Below are 17,930 nucleotides of genomic sequence, written 5' to 3' on the forward strand. Positions count from 1 at the left end.
GAATTCTGACCTAGCAGTGTCTACTCCAGGGTTTAGGTCATCTTAGCTACAACACACAGGGCATGAAGATTTTCACAGCCCTGAGCAATGTAGTTAAGCTGACCTAACTTGGAAGCGTACACGAGTCCATGGAAGCTTGCAGGATCAGACCCCTACTCAGTGCTGTTGGTCCAACTCAATTCAAAATAGCTCCTGAGTGTCTATTTTTCCAGTGCTTTGTCCAATCTATTTTTAAATGTCCCAAGGGATGGGGCTTCCATTGCACTTGGATAACTATTCCAAAACATAATAGATTTTGCTGCGAGAAAACTTGGCTGCTATTAAGCCAACATCTTCCTTTTCTTAATTTCATTACATTACTGCAAGGTATATCCCGTTTCAGTAAACTAAATTATTCCTTACCATGAGATCTACACCCTTCAAATATATTTAGGCAGTTATCATTCTCCCTCTTACCATTTGGCCAAGTGACTTAACTCCATTCTCATAAGTCAATTTTTCTTGCCCTTTACATTTTGATGCTCTTCTCTGTACATCCTACATTTTGTTTACATCTTCCTGATGCTGAGGCTTCCAGAACTGAAAGCAGCAATCCAATACACTTGTATAACTGTATTGATCAAGTACTGGTGTGCTCAGTCCTGTACAAATGTATAGACGAGTTTCCTGCCTTAAGAAGCATAGTTCTGGCACAGGTGAGGCCCCAGGCACAGTTTGGAGAAGGTGAAGCAATTTTGGACTCTTGAAGAATCCTTCTAATAACTGACAGGTGTAAGGAGGGTAAGGAATTAGTTAGAGTGTGAGACAAAGCTCCGACCTTGTCTCAGTGGGTCCCACACTTCCAGGCAGATTATGTTAGCTTCAGAGACTCACTGTGACCTTCCGCATAGTCCTCCTTTCTCTAGGGGCAAGGGTCACAGCCTACTGAGCCATTTTCATCATAAGCCAGCAAGGGAGGTGGGAAGAAGCAACCCTCGCTTGCACAGTCTCTGTGATTAATCGGCAATGGTGGGGAAAGGGGGAGAAAAGGGAGGGAACCCTCTACTCTGGGTTCCAGCCCAGGGACCCTAATAGCAGCAACCCTTGGTAGCTGACTTTGAAACAGGACAGGTACAATTCCCTGCCCCCCCCCCATTACCTCAGGGCATCCTTTCTTGTGCCTGATAGGGTTTGTACTGCCCAGTTTCTCCAGCAGCATGGCTTCCTCCTACCACTCCTGACACGCATGCCCACCTGACTTACTGGGAGGCTTTTAACTAGTTTCAGCCAGACCCTGATTGGCTTCAGGTGTCCCAATCAATCTAGCTATTTCCACTGCTTTCTGGAAGGATCTTAATTGGCCCCAGGTGTCTTAATTGACCTGGAGCAACTGCCATTTGCTTACCCTGGTAACAGGGATTTGTTTAGCCTTGGGCTAATATATCTGTCTCCCTCTACTTTCCTATAGCCATTTAGCCTTGCCCCATCACATACTCTCCCTCCCACCGCCAGGTTGAACACCATAGAGTTGGGCAACTTGGAACACCAGGCAGTGTGCTCATCACAGACCATCAGCATTGTCATGATGGCATCCAGCCCTGTGCTGTGTACGGAACTGGAGCAGTTGGAGGGATAAGAACCACCTGGTGACCCTTGCATTCTTTTTCTTATTCCGCTGCATCAACTGGAGGGGTGCATGGTCCGTCACAAGAGTAAATCTCCGTCCTAAGAGGTAATAATACAGTGTCTCCATGGCCCATTTGACAGCAAGGCATTCTCTCTCGACTACTGCGTATTTCTGTTTTCTTGGGAGCATCGTTCCGCTTGGGTAAAGGATCAGGTGTTCCTCTTCTTCCACCATTTGTGATAGAACAGCTCCCAACCCCACCTCGGAAGCATCTGTTTGTAAAATAAATTCCTTGTTAAAGTCCGGGGCTATGAGTATGGGATCATTACAAAGGGCTGTCTGAAGGTCTGTGAACGCCCCCTCTGCTGCGTTGATCCACTTCACCATGTCTGGACCTCGGGCCTTTACCAGGTCCATTAGGGGACTTGCTCTATGGTGCATTTAGCAGGATAAGCGGTGAGGCCAGCCTGCCTTAAGATGTGCAGTACTGCTTCAGCTTTCTCCAAGTGGGTTCCCCAGTCCGGCAGATGGATGATGACATCATCTAGGTATGTGGCTGCATAACTAGTATGGGGGCGCAGCAGCTTATCCATGAAGCACTGGAATGTGGCTGGTGTCCCATGTAGCCCAAAAGGGAGGACAGTGTACTGGAATAGCCCCTCCGGAGTGGAGAACACTGTCTTCTCTTTAGCTTCTTTGGTCAGAGGAATCTGTCAATACCTTTTGTCAGATCCAATATAGTCAAGAATTTGGCACTACCCAGTCGGTCAATCAGTTTGTTGCTGCATAGTATGGGGTATGCATCGAATTGGGATACTTCATTCAGTTGGTGAAAGTCATTACAGAATCTCGTGGTACTGTTAGGTTTAGGCACTAAAATGATTGGACTGGACTACTGACTGTAAGATTCTTCAATAACCCCAATTCTAACATTTTCTTTACTTTGGCCTTCATCTCTTCTCTTTTGGCTGCTGGGATTCGGTAGGGTCTCAATATTACCTTGGCTCTGGGGATCGTGTGGATATGGTGATAGGTCTCAGTCGTCTGCACTGGTTTCATAGAGAACACATCTCGGTTGTGATTAATCATGTCAGCTGCCTTGATCTTTTGGATCGGCATCAAGTCGGGTGATATCCTCACTTGCTCATGTAAGCAAGAGGAAGGGCCTCCTGGATGACTAAGCATGTCTCTCGATCGTACCAAGGTTTTAGAAGACTGATGTGGTAAATTTACTCCAGTTTCCGGTGGCCTGGCTGCCACATCTTATAGTTCACCTCCCCCATGGCTTCGATCACTTCGTAGGGTCCCTGCCACTGGGACAACAGTTTACTTTCTGCTGTGGGTACCAGCACCTTATCCCCTGGTTGGAACTATCAAAGCTTTGCTTGGTGGTTAAATGGGTTCGTTGGGTCTCCTGTGCTCTCTCTAAATGGACGTAACTTGGGCTATATGAGCCCTCATCTGCAGTACATGCTTGACTATGTTCCTTCTGGGATTTGGCTGCTCTTTCCAGGCTTCTCTGGCTATATCCAATATGCCCCAGGGGTGGCACCCATATAGTAGTTTGAACGGAGAGAACCCATGGAGGCTTGTGGGACCTCCCCGATGGCGAACAAGAGGTAAGGCAATAGGTTATCCCAATCTTTCCCATCCCGGCTCACCACTTTCCTGATCATGGCCTTGAGGGCCCTATTGAATCTTTCCACAAGGCCATCTGTTTGTGGGTGGTATACAGAGGTCCATAGGGATTATACATGGAGCAATGAACAGAGATCTTTCATCAGCTTGGACATGAAAGGTGTCCCTTGACCAGTCAATATCTCCTTGGGTAGCCCAAGCCGGGCAAACATCTGTACTAGCTCCTTAGCTATTGTCTTGGAAGCCGTGTTGCGTAGGGGAACAGCTTCTGGGTACTGGGTTGCATTGTCCAGTACAACATGCACATGTTGGTGGTTCTGAGCTGTCTTCTCTAGGGGCCCTACCAGATCCATGGTTATGCATTCAATGGTACCTCTATTATTGGAAGAGGTATCAAAGGGGCCCGCAAGTGTGAGCGAGGGCTATGTAGTTGACACTCTGAACAAGAGGAGCAGTATCGCCGGACATGTTCATGTATTCCTGGCCAGAAGAACATCCTCAGGATCCATGCCTGGGTTTTCTCTACCCCTAGATGTCCTCCAAACAGGTGATTGTGGGCGAGGCTCAATATGGTGTGACGGTGCCCCCCATAAGGCTTTATGGAATATGCTTATGAATGTATATATGACATAACTGGAATATGTTTTAGGCTACATATGCCATGTAATGTGTCTATGTAAAGGTCATGATCTACTGAAGGTATTCATCCTATTTGTATGCATGTATCATTTTTGTATAAGTTATGAATATTGGCTGTGTACTGGCTTGATTTTAACTAGCCCAGTAGGGCATTTGGTCAGCTTCTTGAGAAAAGTGCCCAATCAAAAACCACTTAATCCAACAATAAACTTGAAGATGACAATCCACATCTGAGCCTTCCCAGGAATGTAGCTTGACTGGTAAAAACTGAGTCATGCATGGACACGTGGCTTGCCCATGTGACTCCAAAACTCCATCTTGGACCTGGACTTTGCATAGGAGGGGGTCTCCACCCACCCAAGAGAGAGAGTCCATTTAACCCCCTGGGAAACCCCTCCATTTTGTCTTCAGCTGTTTAAAGAGAGAGCCTCTCCACCCCCAAGGATATCTGAAAGGAACTGGAACAAAGGACAGTAACTACAGGGGGTGTGAGTGATTGCTGGACCCAGACTAGAAGGAGACCAGTCTGTACAAGGAAGCTTACTGGATGAGATTTTATTTGTATTCAGTTTCTTAGACATAGATGTGTATTCTATTTTATTTTACTTGGTAATTCACTTTGTTCTGTCTGCTACTACTTGGAACCACTTAAATCCTACTTTCTGTATTTAATAAAATTACTCTTTACTTATTAATTAACCCAGAGTATGTATTAAAACCTGGGCGGGAGAGGGGGAGGGGGAGAAACAGCTGTGCATATCTCTCTATCAGTGTTATAGAGGGCTAACAATTCATGAGTTTATCCTGTATAAGCTTTATACAGTGTAAAATGGATTTATTTGGGTTTAGACCCCATTGGGAGTGGGCATCTGAGTGTAAGAGACAAGAACACTTCTGTAAACTGCTTTCAGTTAAGTCTGCAGCTTTGGGGCAAGTAATTCAGACCCTGAGTCTTTGTTGGAGCAAACGGGCGTGTCTGGCTCAGCAAGACAGGGCGTTGGGGCCCGAGCTGGCAGGGAAAGCAGGAGCAGAAGTAGTCTTGGAACATCAGTTGACAGTTCCCAAGGGGGTTTCTGTGATTCAACCAGTCACATATGGCTTTTTGATGCTTTCGTGGCACCAGAAGTTGTTGTATCTCTTGCTCCTGCATTTGCACCACCCTGTAAAGTGAGGTCCTGGACTCCAGACCTTCCCATCCACGGGTATCCCATCTATCTCAGCCATCTTTTTCCTGGCGTTATCATATCTGGGGTCCTCTGCCTGGACCTGCCTGAAAGTCTTTCTCCTGGGACTAATCTGCCCAAGCTCCCAGGGGCTGGCTTCTGCTTCTTCCATAGGCTCGCTGCCGTCACGGCTGCGGCCGGCCTCCAGCTCACCTTCCGTGGTGGTAGTTTCTCTGTTGGCTGCTCATGTCCATCTGCCTACTAGGGCAGTCTTATGGCCCTGGGTCAGGATCCAGGTTCCCAAGGCCTTCCTTTCTTTTTTTTTTTTTTTGTCTTCCAGGTCTTTTGGGGGGATAAGAACAGTTCCTAAGAAATCTCAGCAAACAAACATCAGGGGTTGACATTCCCCTGGCGACGAGTCACTGCCCTCAGGGTCCCCACCTCCCTCCAGCCTCTCCAGGGGGAGTAAATTATCAAACACTGGATAGTCCCTCCCAATGACTACAATATATGGGAGTTTAGGAACTATGCCCACTGTCACCTCAGTGGGGTTCCCCTGAACCTCTATCTCCACCGGGACGGTAGGGTAATGGCCCCATGCATGCACGTCACTGCTACGTGTTTGGCTTGTAGCAGCTGGCTACTTTTTACCAGCTTACCCAATATGAAGGTGATAGCACTCTCAGAGTCCACAAGCACAGTAGTCTCTGCGCCGTTTATCCTCACCAGCCTGGTGTAGTTATGTGGGGCTAATGCAACCCCCGTGAGGTGGATAAAGGAGCATGGAACCTCCCAATCCATCAAGTTACATTGCATAGGCTCGTAGGTGCTGGGACACTGTGCTGCTATGTGTCCCCACTCCCCACATGCAGAACATCTATAATTACTTCTAGTCATTCCCCCATCACATGGGTTAGGGGGTTTAGTCCCAGGGTTCCCCTGACTCAGGCCAATCCCGACCTTCTGGGGTTCCTGCTGGTTTTCGGCTCCCCCTTTCTTCCACCTAGGGCTCCCCAGGGGTTTCGCTGCCCAACCTTCCAGGGTTGGGGTTGGGTGCTTGCTTCGAAAGGGGCCTTCCTTGGGTAGTCGGGTCAATTCCCTGGCTGTCATCCGCCTTTCTACCAGTGTGATCATCTTGTTGTAGGTGGACGGATCGTTCTGGCCTACCCATTTGCGGAGATCTGGTGGTAGTCCCTGCATGTAATGGTCCATGACCAGGATCTCCAAAATCTCCTCCAGGCTGCACACCTTGGGCTGTAACCACTTCTGCGCGAGGTGCATGAGGTCGAATAGCTAGGACCTCAGAGGTTTGTTCTCCTGGTATTTCCACTCATGGAACCTTTGGGCCCGTACCGCGGCCATCACCTCTGATCGTGCTAGGATCTCTGCCTTCAGCTGGGTATAGTCAGTGACGTCTGTGGCTGACAAGTCAAAGTCGGCCTTCTGGGCCTCTCCACACAAAAAAGGGGTGAGAATGCTGGCCCACTGCTCCTGGGGCCACGCCTCACGCTGAGCAGTCCTTTTGAATGAGAGGAGATATGCCTCTACGCCACCTTCTGATGTTATCTTTGGCAGACAACCAGTGGCCCTCAGGTTTCGCATCCAATCAGACCCCCGGGCCTGGGCGGTGAGGATTTTCAACTGGTCCACTACCTCTCGCAAGAGGGCATGATCTTGGGTCGCCTGGCCCATTAATAATTGATTGGTTTCCTGCTGTAGCTGCATAGACTCCTGTTGCGCCATTGCCTGAACCTGGGTGGCCTCCTGCTGGGCCGCCGTGGCTTGCACCAGAGCTCTCACCATCTCCTCCATTGTGGTACAAAACAAAACCCCAAAACCCCAGTGCACTTTTTTTTAACCTTTCTTATGCCATGCTGTCAACAATCATTCTACGCCTGACACCAGTTGTGACAAAGCTCCAACCTTGTCTTAATGGGTCCCATGCTTCCAGGCAGATTATATTAGCCTCAGAGACTCACTGTAACCTTCTGCATAGCCCTTCTTTCTCTAGGGGCAAGGGTCACAGCCTACTGAGCCATTTTCATCATAAGCCAGCTAGGGAGGTGGGAAGACACAATCCTCCCTCGCACAATCTCTGTTGCTTCACAGTCTCTGTGATTAATTGGGGAGAGTGGGGGGGGGAAGGGGGAGAACCCAGCCCTGCCCTCTACTCTGGATTCCAGCCCAGGAACCCTAATAGCAGTAACCCTCGGTAGCTGACTTTGAAACAGGATGTGCACAATTCCCTGGGCCACTTCCCCGCAGCAGCCTCCCCCGACACTTCCTCACCATCTACTTCACCCTTACCTCAGGGCCTCCTTCCTTGTGCCTGATAGGATTTGTACTGCTCAGTTTCTCCAGCAGCACAGCTTCCTCCTACAGCTCCTGACTGACTGACTGACACCCAACCCTCCCCCTAACTGGGAGGTTTTTAACTAATTTTAGCCAGCCCCTGGTTGGCTTCAGGTGTCCCAATCAACCTAGCTATCTCCACTGCTTTCTGGAAGGATCTTAATTGGCCCCAGGTGTCTTAATTGACCTGGAGCAACTACCATTTGCTTACCCTGGTAACAGGGATTTGTTTAGTCTGGGGCTAATATATCTATCTCCTGCTACTTTCCTATAGTCATATGGCCTTGCCCCATCACAAGTGGTACAGTGAGGACTAATGGGATGCAATTAAAACTCAAACTGACTATTAGAAACTTGTTAACAGTGAAGTCAGACAGCCTGTAAAATACTCTCCTAAAAAGAGTGATAGAAGCCCCATTGCTTGAGTCATTTAATACCAATATGGACAGAAGTGCTGGAGAACATGATATAGGGAACAATCCTGCACTAGCCAGGTTGATAGACAAACAGTTTTTTCTATCTTTGACTTCTATGATTCTGTAGTGTATTGATACACAGGCTAAAACCACTGAGAATTTTAAAACTAAAACTGTAGTACTATTGGCCAGAGATGAAATGATAAATAACTCTTTAAAAATAACTCAAGATATTAAAATGAAGCATAGAAAGGAAAATGATTCTGCATAGATCTAAAAAGAGTTAGTTGTCTATGAATTACAGTAAGTGTGTTAAACCCTGACTCTAACACTGAGTTATTGATATAAATTTACTCTATACATGGAGAAAATGTAGTTACAATTTTGTCAGTAGGATTGTGCTGGATATTACGTTAGGCCCACTGGGCCTTTCTTTATTCTTGTTTTGCAGCCCTTCTATGTGAATTATTCACTTTACAGTATGATCTGATGAAAGGAATGGGAATCAGGACTGGAACAAACCCATGTCTCTGTGGATTGGGTACAACACACACTGACCAGTGGGTTACATATACACAGTGTGAGGTATGGACAGACTTGTTTCTGAAGGGCACTAATGCCATGCTTAAAAACAAAACAAAACCCTGTCTGCAGCTATACCAGTTTGTGCTGTGATCTTGTCAGATTGCACAAGTGAGGTTAGATCTTGCTGGGTCTATGCTTGAAACTGAGACCTCCAGATTACACCTCAATGCGGAAACGAGTGACAATGGTGATTCAAAATGGTGTAGTATCCTTTTAATTGAGTCAGTGCAGAACCAATGCACCAGTATGGGTCTGGGGCATGGTGCTACTGGAAGTGTTGTCTCAGGTGAAATGTAGAACTGTAGTACTTTGTGGCATGCAAGATCTCATAACATTTTCATAGGAGCAAGACAGTGATCTCAGGTATCCTAGCCAAATTTCAACATTTGTAATTATATTCTGCCCACTAAAATTCCATCTGCAGTTTCAGTTAGAGATGGTATTGTTTTTTCACTTCATGTTCTAAACTATTTAATGTGGCTATGTTGTATTGAATAGCTTCTACATTACAGTAGTTGAGAGTCTTAGCATTTCACAGTGTGGGGACAGTGTGTGATCATCCACTGTGTTTAGAAAGCACTTTGCCCATCTAGATCACCTTTAATCCAAGGAAATCAAAGTACTAATATTAAACAAATTCTGTTGCAAAGGCAACTATGGTATTATCCCGAACAGCCCAGAGGTGGTGGCCAGCACAGCCACTGAGTTACCTTTTTCAACACCTGTTAGTCAATGACAAGGACAACCAGAGAGTTGCTTGTGACAAGACATGCTCTGATCAAGAACCATAATGTTGTTACTTAAACAGCATTTTTGTTGCTACTTAGAACAATAGTTCTAAAACTGGAGACTGTTGTCCAAAGGACAAGTACCACCATGGAATTACCTTGTACAACATCAGTGCACTTCCTTCCAATTGTAAAGACTGCCATGAAGCTAAAGCTGGAGAAACCTTTTCCTTTGTTCAGTAGAGGACACCCATAGTTATTTTATAGTATATTTACCAAGGGCCAAATTCTGTTCCATTACACCCATTAAATCCTTTCAGTGAAGCTATATGCATGTAAGTGAAAATAATTTGGTCCAGTTCTATTTATTTGACAATATCAAGAAAGATAACCCTGTTGCAATTCCTGCTGGCAGTATTATTGCATCACTATGTTGCCCGTGCTGGCAATAAGATTTTACAAAGATATAGGCTGGAAAATTGTTAACGTAAAAGCATTCCTTGGATGAGGCTCCTAGCTGGTGGATCAGTTGGGCCCTGCATTGATTGACTTTGGAAGGCCTTGGACTAATAGCCGAGAGATGAGACATAGGCCTGGTCTACACTACGCGTTTAAACTGGTTTAAGGAGCGTAAAACCGATTTAACGCCACACCCGTCCACACTAAGAGGCCCTTTATATCGATATAAAGGGCTCTTTAAACCGGTTTCTGAACTCCTCCCTAACGAGAGGAGTAGCGCTAGTATCGGAATTACCATATCGGATTAGGGTTAGTGTGGCCGCAGATCGACGGTATTGGCCTCCGGGTGGTATCCCACAGTGCACCACTGACCGCTCTGGACAGCAATCTGAACTCGGATGCAGTGGCCAGGTAGACAGGAAAAGCCCCGCGAACTTTTGAATATTTCCTGTTTGCCCAGCGTGGAGCTCCGATCAGCACGGGTGGCGATGCAGTCCGAAATCAAAATAAAAAAAGAGCTCCAGCATGGACCATGCGGATGTGATCGCAGTAAGGGCAGGCAAATCTGTTCTATCAGCGCTCCGTTACAGAAGACGAAATTCAAAATCATTTTTAAAAAATCTCCACACAGACACCATAGCAGGGACTCAGCGCACTGCTGCGTGACAAGCGTAACGGAAAGCCAAAGAATCAAATGGACGCTCATGGACTGGAGGACTCAAGCTATCCCACAGTTCCTGCAGTATCTGAAAAGCGTTTGCATTCTTGGCTGAGCTCCAAATGCTTCTAGGGTCAAAAACAGTGTCCGCGGTGGGTCAGGGCATAGCTCGGCAATTTACACCCCCCCCACACCCACCCCCAGAAGTGAAAGGGAAAACAATCCTCTCTTGACTCTTTTACATGTCACCCTATCTTTACTGAATGCTGCAGATAGACGCGATGCTGCAGCACTCAACACCAACATCCTTGCTCCCCCCCGCCATGGGTGGCTGATGGTGCAGTAAGACTGATATCCATCGTCATCATCAGCCTATTGGCACATGGGGCAGTGCAAAAGGACTGGTAACCATGCTGACTAGCATCAGTTAGGTTGATCAAGGGTGCCTGCCCCTAATTTTTCCTTGTAGATGGTGCAGTATGGCTGGTAACCACCTTCATCATAGCAACAGGGGGCTGAGCTCCATCAGCCCCCACCCTTCATGTGTAAAGAAAAGATTCAATTGCCCCTGGACTAGCAGCGGGATGCTGGGCTCCTCTCCTACACACTGCTTAATGTCCTGTCTGGACTATCATAGCAGCTGGAGGCTGCCTTCCACTCATTTCTCACTAACAAGTCACTGTGTCTTATTCCTGCATTCTTTATGACTTCATCACACAAGTGGGGGGACAATTCTACGGTAGCCCAGGAAGGCTGGGGGAAGAATGGAATCAACAGATGGGGTTGTTGCAGGAGCAACCCCCTGTGAATAGCATACAGCTCATAATTTCTGCAGGATCTGACACAGAGCAGCTGTGCTCTCTGGTTCTATGATACAGTGGTTCTCTAGTACACTTGCCCATATTCTAGGCAGGACTGATTCTATTTTTAGATACCAAAAAGGAGGGATTGACTCAGGGAGTCATTCCCAATTTTGGCTTTTGCGCCCCTGGCTGATCTCAGCCAGGGGCATTTATGACAGCAGCAAATAGTGCAGTGCAAAAGGACTGGTAGCCATGATCATCTTATTACCGATTTATGGTATGGTAGATGGTGTAGTGTGGCTGGTAACCATCTCTGCTGTCATGCAAAAGCAAAAGCATGCTGCTGTGTAGCACTGCTGAATCGCCTCCGTCAGCGGCATCTAGTACACATACGGTGACAGTCACAAAAGGCAAAACAGGCTCCATGATTGCCATGCTATGGCATCTGCCAGGGCAATCCAGGGAAAAAAGGCGCGAAATGCTTGTCTGCCGTTGCTTTCCCAGAGGAAGGAGTGACTGACGACATTTACCCAGAACCACCCGCGACAATGATTTTTGCCCCATCAGGCACTAGGGTCTCAACCTGGAAATTCCAAGCGGCGGGGGAGGCTGCGGGAACTATGGGATAGCTACGGAATAGCTACCCACAGTGCAACGCACCAGAAGTCGACGCTAGCCTCGGACCGTGGACGCACACCACCGATTTATTGTGTTTAGTGTGGCTGCGTGCACTCGATTTTATACAATCTGTTTTGCTAAACCGGTTTATGTAAAATCAGAATAATCCCGTAGTGTAGACGTACCCTAAATAATGACTCAGTAATACATCCCAAGTAACTAAGTAAAAATAGCCCTTCTTAAACAATATACATGCTCTCTGTGGACCAAATTCCACCCTAGCTTAAGCAGGCAGTGTTCACATTGCAGTAAATGGAAGATCTCCCATCATCTCAGTGCTGAATGTGGTTGTCCTCAAGTCACATCTGCTGACTTGACAGACCAGAACAAGCTTTCACTCTGCAGAGCTAAGGCAGCTGCGAGAGAGTGAGCTGGCCCCGTCATTAGAATAGACTCTTACGTTCTGCATACACAGTCTTTATTATTGCTGGAGATCCCAGATTGCAGGGATGGTAGTTCAAACATCCTCCCCCACTGCCTCATGCACTCAACTGTCATTGGAATTGTGAAGCAAGAACACAGGATCTCACACACATACGCACACCTTCCCCCAACTATCATTGGAATTGTGACTTGCACACACGGGATCATCCAAGGGGAAACAATTTTGCACTATTTGACAAAATTACAGACTGATGCCCTAGTTAGCACTGATCCCATCACTTCCATGAGGAAGGGTCACAGGATTTCCTAGACCCACACGAACAGTATGGATAAAGCAAGCTGACTTTTCCCCCTCTCCACTCTCCAGACACACAGGTGCCTGGAATGTGGTGAGCTGATGTACTCATTCACTAAAGGAAGTGTATTATGCTGCTCAACCGCAACACTTTCAGCCTATTAAAAAGTGGTGATGGGCTGGGGAAGAGTGACTTGTCCAATCCTTGGCTCAGGAGGCTGATAGGATTATACAGGGGCTGGTTGGAAAACAATAATTTTGTTTTGTGAAAAATAAAACCCCTGCGGTTTAAAAAATTGCTTTAGTTTCTCATCAGAATGAAAATGAGACTTTTAGGGTATGTCTACACTTTGAGCCAAGTATAATTCCCAATTCAAGGAGACATACCTGTGCTAGCTCTAATTGAGCTAGTGCACTAAAAATAAAATGTAGCCAGCAGAGGGTGAGCGCCAGGAGGGACTAGCCACCCTGGGTACATGCCTCATGTCTCGGATGAGAGTGTACTCAGGGTGCCAAGCCCCTTCTGCTGCTCACGCAGTGGCTACGCTCTATTTTTAGCATGCTAGCTTTGATAGAGCTAGCATGGGTATATCTTCCTGAGCTGAGAATTACATCCCCACTTTGAAATGTAAACATGCCCTAAGAGTACCACCAGCCAGAATAACCAATAGCCTAGTGGTTAGAGCAATCATCTGAGCTGCAGGAAACCCACATTCAAGTCCTTGCTCTACCTGATGCTGAATAATTATTAGTAGGGACACAATAACTGCTTCTGCAGTGGTGTTGGGGCTTGTGGAGCGGGCTTTAGCCCCCTGGATTTTTAGTATTATATAGTAATGATAGACTAGAGCTCAGCGCTATGCTCTGTCGCAGTCTGTCTGAATATGCTGTTAAATAGGAAGGTAAATCTGTCTGTATTCCCTTCAGAGGGAGCTGTTGTGTTGGACTCTGATGATGAGTCTGATAGCTCATGAGGGAGGAAAGGGGACCAGAGGGCTGAGAGAATCTTCCTTCCACTCCTCTGCTTCTCCCCACTATCTCACCTATTGGGACTAGGGTACAGGCCACCATGGGTTCTTGTGGCAGTAGCAGAAGTAAGGAGTTGATGTCATTCTCACACTCAATGCCCCGCCTATATCAGGTGAGGACCCATAGCCCAGCAGCTCCTGTACATGCCTCCTGTGGAGGATGCCCCAAAGCAGAGAGAACACAGGCTGTGGGACAGGGAACCCATTCAGTACATAGCCACAGAAATGAAGTGGCTAAATGCGCTACCAAAGGAGCAGAGTACTTTTTTGCTCTCCTCCCTGGCAAAATGAGAACCCATCAGAAGTCAGCTTCCTGGAGGGAGATAGGAATACAGACACCAACAGGAGGAGAAATGAAGCCTGCTGAGGGATACAGAGAAGGGAGAGGTAAATGTCTCCAAAATAAAGTTGTCAGCTGCATTCCTACTGTTCAGAGAAAATAAGAACCACTTTTCACCTTCATCTAGAAAACAAACTGAAGCTCAGAAACTTGGATTGCTTCCGCCTACCTTATTTGTAACTTTCACGTGCCTCTGTGCTACCAGTCTCCAGCATGAGGGTGGCAGGGAAAATGCCATAACAATAATCTACTTAACCAACAGTAGGAGGTAGTTCCACAAGAGGCCTAATCTCACAAGGTTTCCAGCTGAGTTTCATAAAGCTCAGAGGCTCTTACAGTTCCCAAAATGCATTTGAACTTGAGGCTGCTTATTCGGACCAAACTCCAAACCTTCTAAGGTAATTACAAACTAACAGGGCTGCATGTTTCCCCTACTCCCAATTCTGTGGGTCCTGGGGAGAAAGTATAGTGAATGTTCTCCTGAGGGAAGTTTGGCTTTCAGTATTGCTAACCCCAAGTGTTTTACATTTTAGTTCTTTTTATTTGCAGTCTGCAGGTGGAGCCTTTTAAGATTCACACTTTCAAGCTTTAGTCTGCAGTCATGAAGGCTAGAAGCTTATTTTTAAAAAATGAAAGATGAATTTTTTAGGTTAAACCTAACTCCAGGGGCATTAAGAAAAACAAAATATCATGAAACTCACAGTAAAACCATAGGAACTGGCAACCTTGGACTTTGCTGTATTCTCCCTTACTTGGGGTGCTAACCCATCTTTGTTTGTAAAACAGCTGACCTAACTAAATGCTCAGTATGTTCCTGATGGCAGACTGGATAAGATTCTAGCTACAAAACACAAAGAAAAACAGCAGCAATAAAACCACACAAGGCAAGTGAGCCCTGGCTATTTTTCTTCTAAAGGTTCTGGAGATCTGATGGAAATGGCATTCATTTGGAGGTAACCCATCTCATTCTGTAGTGCTGGTAATCATCATCTGTCCCATTAGCGTGAAGAGCTTGCCAATTATACCAGCTACAGAGCACATAACTGCTCTGCACTCTACAACTGAAGCAAACTGCCTGGCAAAGGGGGAAAATGACAGAACTTCTTGTTCCTGTTGCACCGATGCATGAAGCATGGATCCTGCAGACAAAAGTCTGTATCTACCACTATATTCTGACCCAGCTGTCTGCGAAATGCTCTAATGAGGGAGAAGCAGACTGAAGGGACCTGGGAATTCCTGAATCTTTGAGCCTACCTCTGCCACTGGCTTCATATGTGGCCTAATACCTGTGTACAATATTAACTTCTCTTCCAGTGGTTTGAGAGACTAAATTCATGATTTGTAAAATGTTTTTGAAGATGAAAGGTGCTGTTAAATGTTAAATATAATAACTAAAAGGAGATGTGATGGTCTACAAATGGTTGGAGCAAGTAAAAATGTAGGCAGGACAATAATTTATGGTGGTAAAAAGGAGATAGCTAGGAGTAATGGGAAAAATCAAGAGAAGGAAAATCTTAGATTAAATCTGAGGAAGAACTTCCTGATAATGAGATCTAGTAGGCCCTGTGTGTCTCCCAAAGGAAGTGGAAGCCACATTTCTTGTGACCTTTAAAACACAACTGCATGAAACACTAGAAAATACATTGTCCGTGCTGGTGGAGAATGGATTAGATGCGACCTAATGTCTGCTCCCGCTCTAAGTATTAGTCTGCCCGTAAGCATGTGATTTCCTGCATGGTAAGTACTTTTTATATTAGATTTTCTATTAGCCCCTGAATTTCACGAGTGTCTGGCTTTATAGCTTTATATATTTTCAGAGTTTCCTAGCAGGCTGAGAATCACCCCTGGATAACCTTTAGTCTGTTTCTTTCGCTTATGAGACAAACAACAAAGCCCCTTCTCAGACAGAAGACATCATAGGATGCTATACAATGAAAGACGATAAAACTAACTGTAACTTAAGGACAGTTGATGACCCAGGCTTGGCTCTATCAAATCCACAACCCCATAGGAATCCACTTAATTTGTGACTCCTGCAACATGGCTCATCTTGAGTTGGTGTGATCACTGCTTGATTCTGCTCCACACATAAAACCTGGGTGACCAAAGGTCTGATTGCCTTTTGAGGACTTTCTACTGAAGGTGCCTGCTCTTTAACCTGTGCCCTTAGGGCATCCCAGCAGGCAGAGGAGCTGGTTTAGCAACTGGGAGTTATCAGAACTCCCAAGGTGAGCTGCACAGTGGAAATATTCAGAGAAAAATTATGGAGATGCCTAAGGAACACTGTTCCCTATTCTTGCTGTGTGTCTCCTGTGCTCAGAGCCACTTCACCACTAGGACTGGGGCCTAATGTAAAACTTATTTCCCCAGAAAGAATACAATAAGGTACTTAGCAAGATCTGTAATTGCAGAGGAATGAATGAGAAAATCTTTTGTCAGTGTTAGAATTGTCAAAACTTCAAATCTCTCTATATTCTATGCCCTAATTAATAACAATAAATAATACTTTGCTCTTCTATGGCAACTTTCATCTAAGGCTCTCAAAGTGCTTTAAAAACTCTAGTGAATTCAGCCTCATACCATCCCTGGGAGCTAGGGGAGCACTATCACCCCCATTTTGCATTAATGGAAACTCAGGCACAGAGCGGTGAAGCCCTGTGCTCAAGGTCATGCTGCAAGTCAGTGGCAGGGTTTGGAATAAAATTCTGGAAGCCTGACCTATATCTCGGTACTCCCACCATCAGACCATGCTCCTTGTGTTCCCTGGGACAAGATTGGGGGTGCAATGAAAAGTACAAGAATTCTTAAATATATGGTATGCATTTTTTTTGCATAAACAAGGTTTCTTATGTCCACTGCTTCCTGAGTCAAAAATCTCTGATTTCGACAATGAAAGTGAGATTGCAAGATTCACAAGGGACAGAAGGAACATTGGGGTTTAAAATAAAGGACATTCCTGCAAAGGGGCAGCTGAGATGTATGGCTACTACTACCCCAATGAAGCCTGAAGTTTCAGCTCTATCGGCTAGTTCCTCCTCCTGTGCCCAATTTTATAACTGAGTGTTTGAATCATGCTTCAAAATGATGCAGGCCCTTGAAGGTTACTGCCTTCAACTCAGGGGAAGAGGCTCAAAAATGAATGATACTCCACACTCCTCCCCTATATTCACATGCTCTCTTCTTCTATCCCTCCCCCCCAACTTTAGAATAACTCTGTGCATGAAGTTCCAAGGGGTCATTTACAGTTTAATACAGCAAACTGAAATTATTACCTGCACCTAGTGGGAAAGTGCCATGTAAAGGTGGAGCTAATTCAATCTGAACTGCTGGGGCAAGCAAGTCAGCAAAGTAACGCGCGGCTACTGAAATAAATTTTTTACCTCCATATCCTGCAAGTGAGGGGTGTCCTCAGGACAGTCGTTCTTCCCCACCCTTTCCCCACTTAGCTGTGGAAAGTTTCTGCCCAGCCAGAGTAAGAACACACTGCTGAGCAGCGTATAATATCCAAGCCCCAGCTCAGCTTGAGAACTGACAGAGCCCAGTGAGCAGCCCTGCACTAGAGAACAAGGAAGGAGGGAGGGTGGTTGAGAGGAAGGGAGGGTGGGGAGTGGTGGGGGAGGCAAAGCAATCAGAGTTTAAATTTAGACACAAATCTAAACAGATACTGTCCTTCCCAGAGTGCAGGGCTCAAGAGAAAGCTAGCTGCAAAGTCTGCTGCTCTGCCCAAACATGGGGGCACTAAGTGTGTATTTCCTCTGTATCTCTCCCTTTCTTTCTCTTCTGTCCATACTCCCACCATAATTTTCTTTTTTTTTCTTTCTTTCTTCTTCTCCCTACATCTGCATTCTTCCCCTCCCCTGTTTGTCGTTATTCTCCCTCTCTGGGTCTGCAGAATTTTCCTTCTTGCTGTATTTGTGGTTCTTTTCCTTTTGCTGCAGCCGTTCCTTCTGTCTTTTTCTTCTCCTCTTTCAACTTCTGACCTTTTTAATCTGTGGTGGGTGAGAAGATTTTAACTGACACTTGGGATGGGCATGGGGAACATAAGAGGAGCAGATATCATATCATATCATTATTATTTTGTAAGGATGAAGGCTTCACAGTGGTAGGTACTGTACAAACACAGAATAAAAAGATGGTCCCAACTGGAGATGTAAATTG

The 17,930-nt window shown here is 46.0% G+C and overlaps 1 protein-coding gene and 1 long non-coding RNA gene across 6 annotated transcripts in view; one reads left to right on the plus strand and one right to left on the minus strand.

Annotated features, from left to right (window-relative positions):
- LOC123361820 overlaps window positions 1-17,930 on the plus strand; it is a 72,874-nt gene that overhangs the window by 50,231 nt on the left and 4,713 nt on the right. The window lies entirely within an intron of this gene.
- Window positions 1-17,930, minus strand: part of RCSD1 (RCSD domain containing 1) — an 80,355-nt gene that overhangs the window by 45,071 nt on the left and 17,354 nt on the right. Inside the window, exon 1 of one of the 5 annotated variants that reach the window (XM_045001972.1) lies at window positions 17,153-17,323. The exons of 1 other annotated variant lie outside the window; for it this stretch is intronic. In XM_045001972.1, the coding sequence (XP_044857907.1) occupies window positions 17,153-17,158 (6 nt within the window). In that variant the 5' untranslated portion in view covers window positions 17,159-17,323. Of the gene's footprint in view, window positions 1-1,138; window positions 1,200-13,941; window positions 14,251-17,152; window positions 17,324-17,930 lie in introns of those variants that run through there. 3 more of the 5 variants (XM_045001970.1, XM_045001967.1, XM_045001968.1) reach the window with 3 other exon arrangements.

The sequence above is a fragment of the Mauremys mutica genome, chromosome 1 (genome assembly GCF_020497125.1).
Source record: "Mauremys mutica isolate MM-2020 ecotype Southern chromosome 1, ASM2049712v1, whole genome shotgun sequence".
Lineage (NCBI taxonomy): Eukaryota > Metazoa > Chordata > Testudines > Geoemydidae > Mauremys > Mauremys mutica.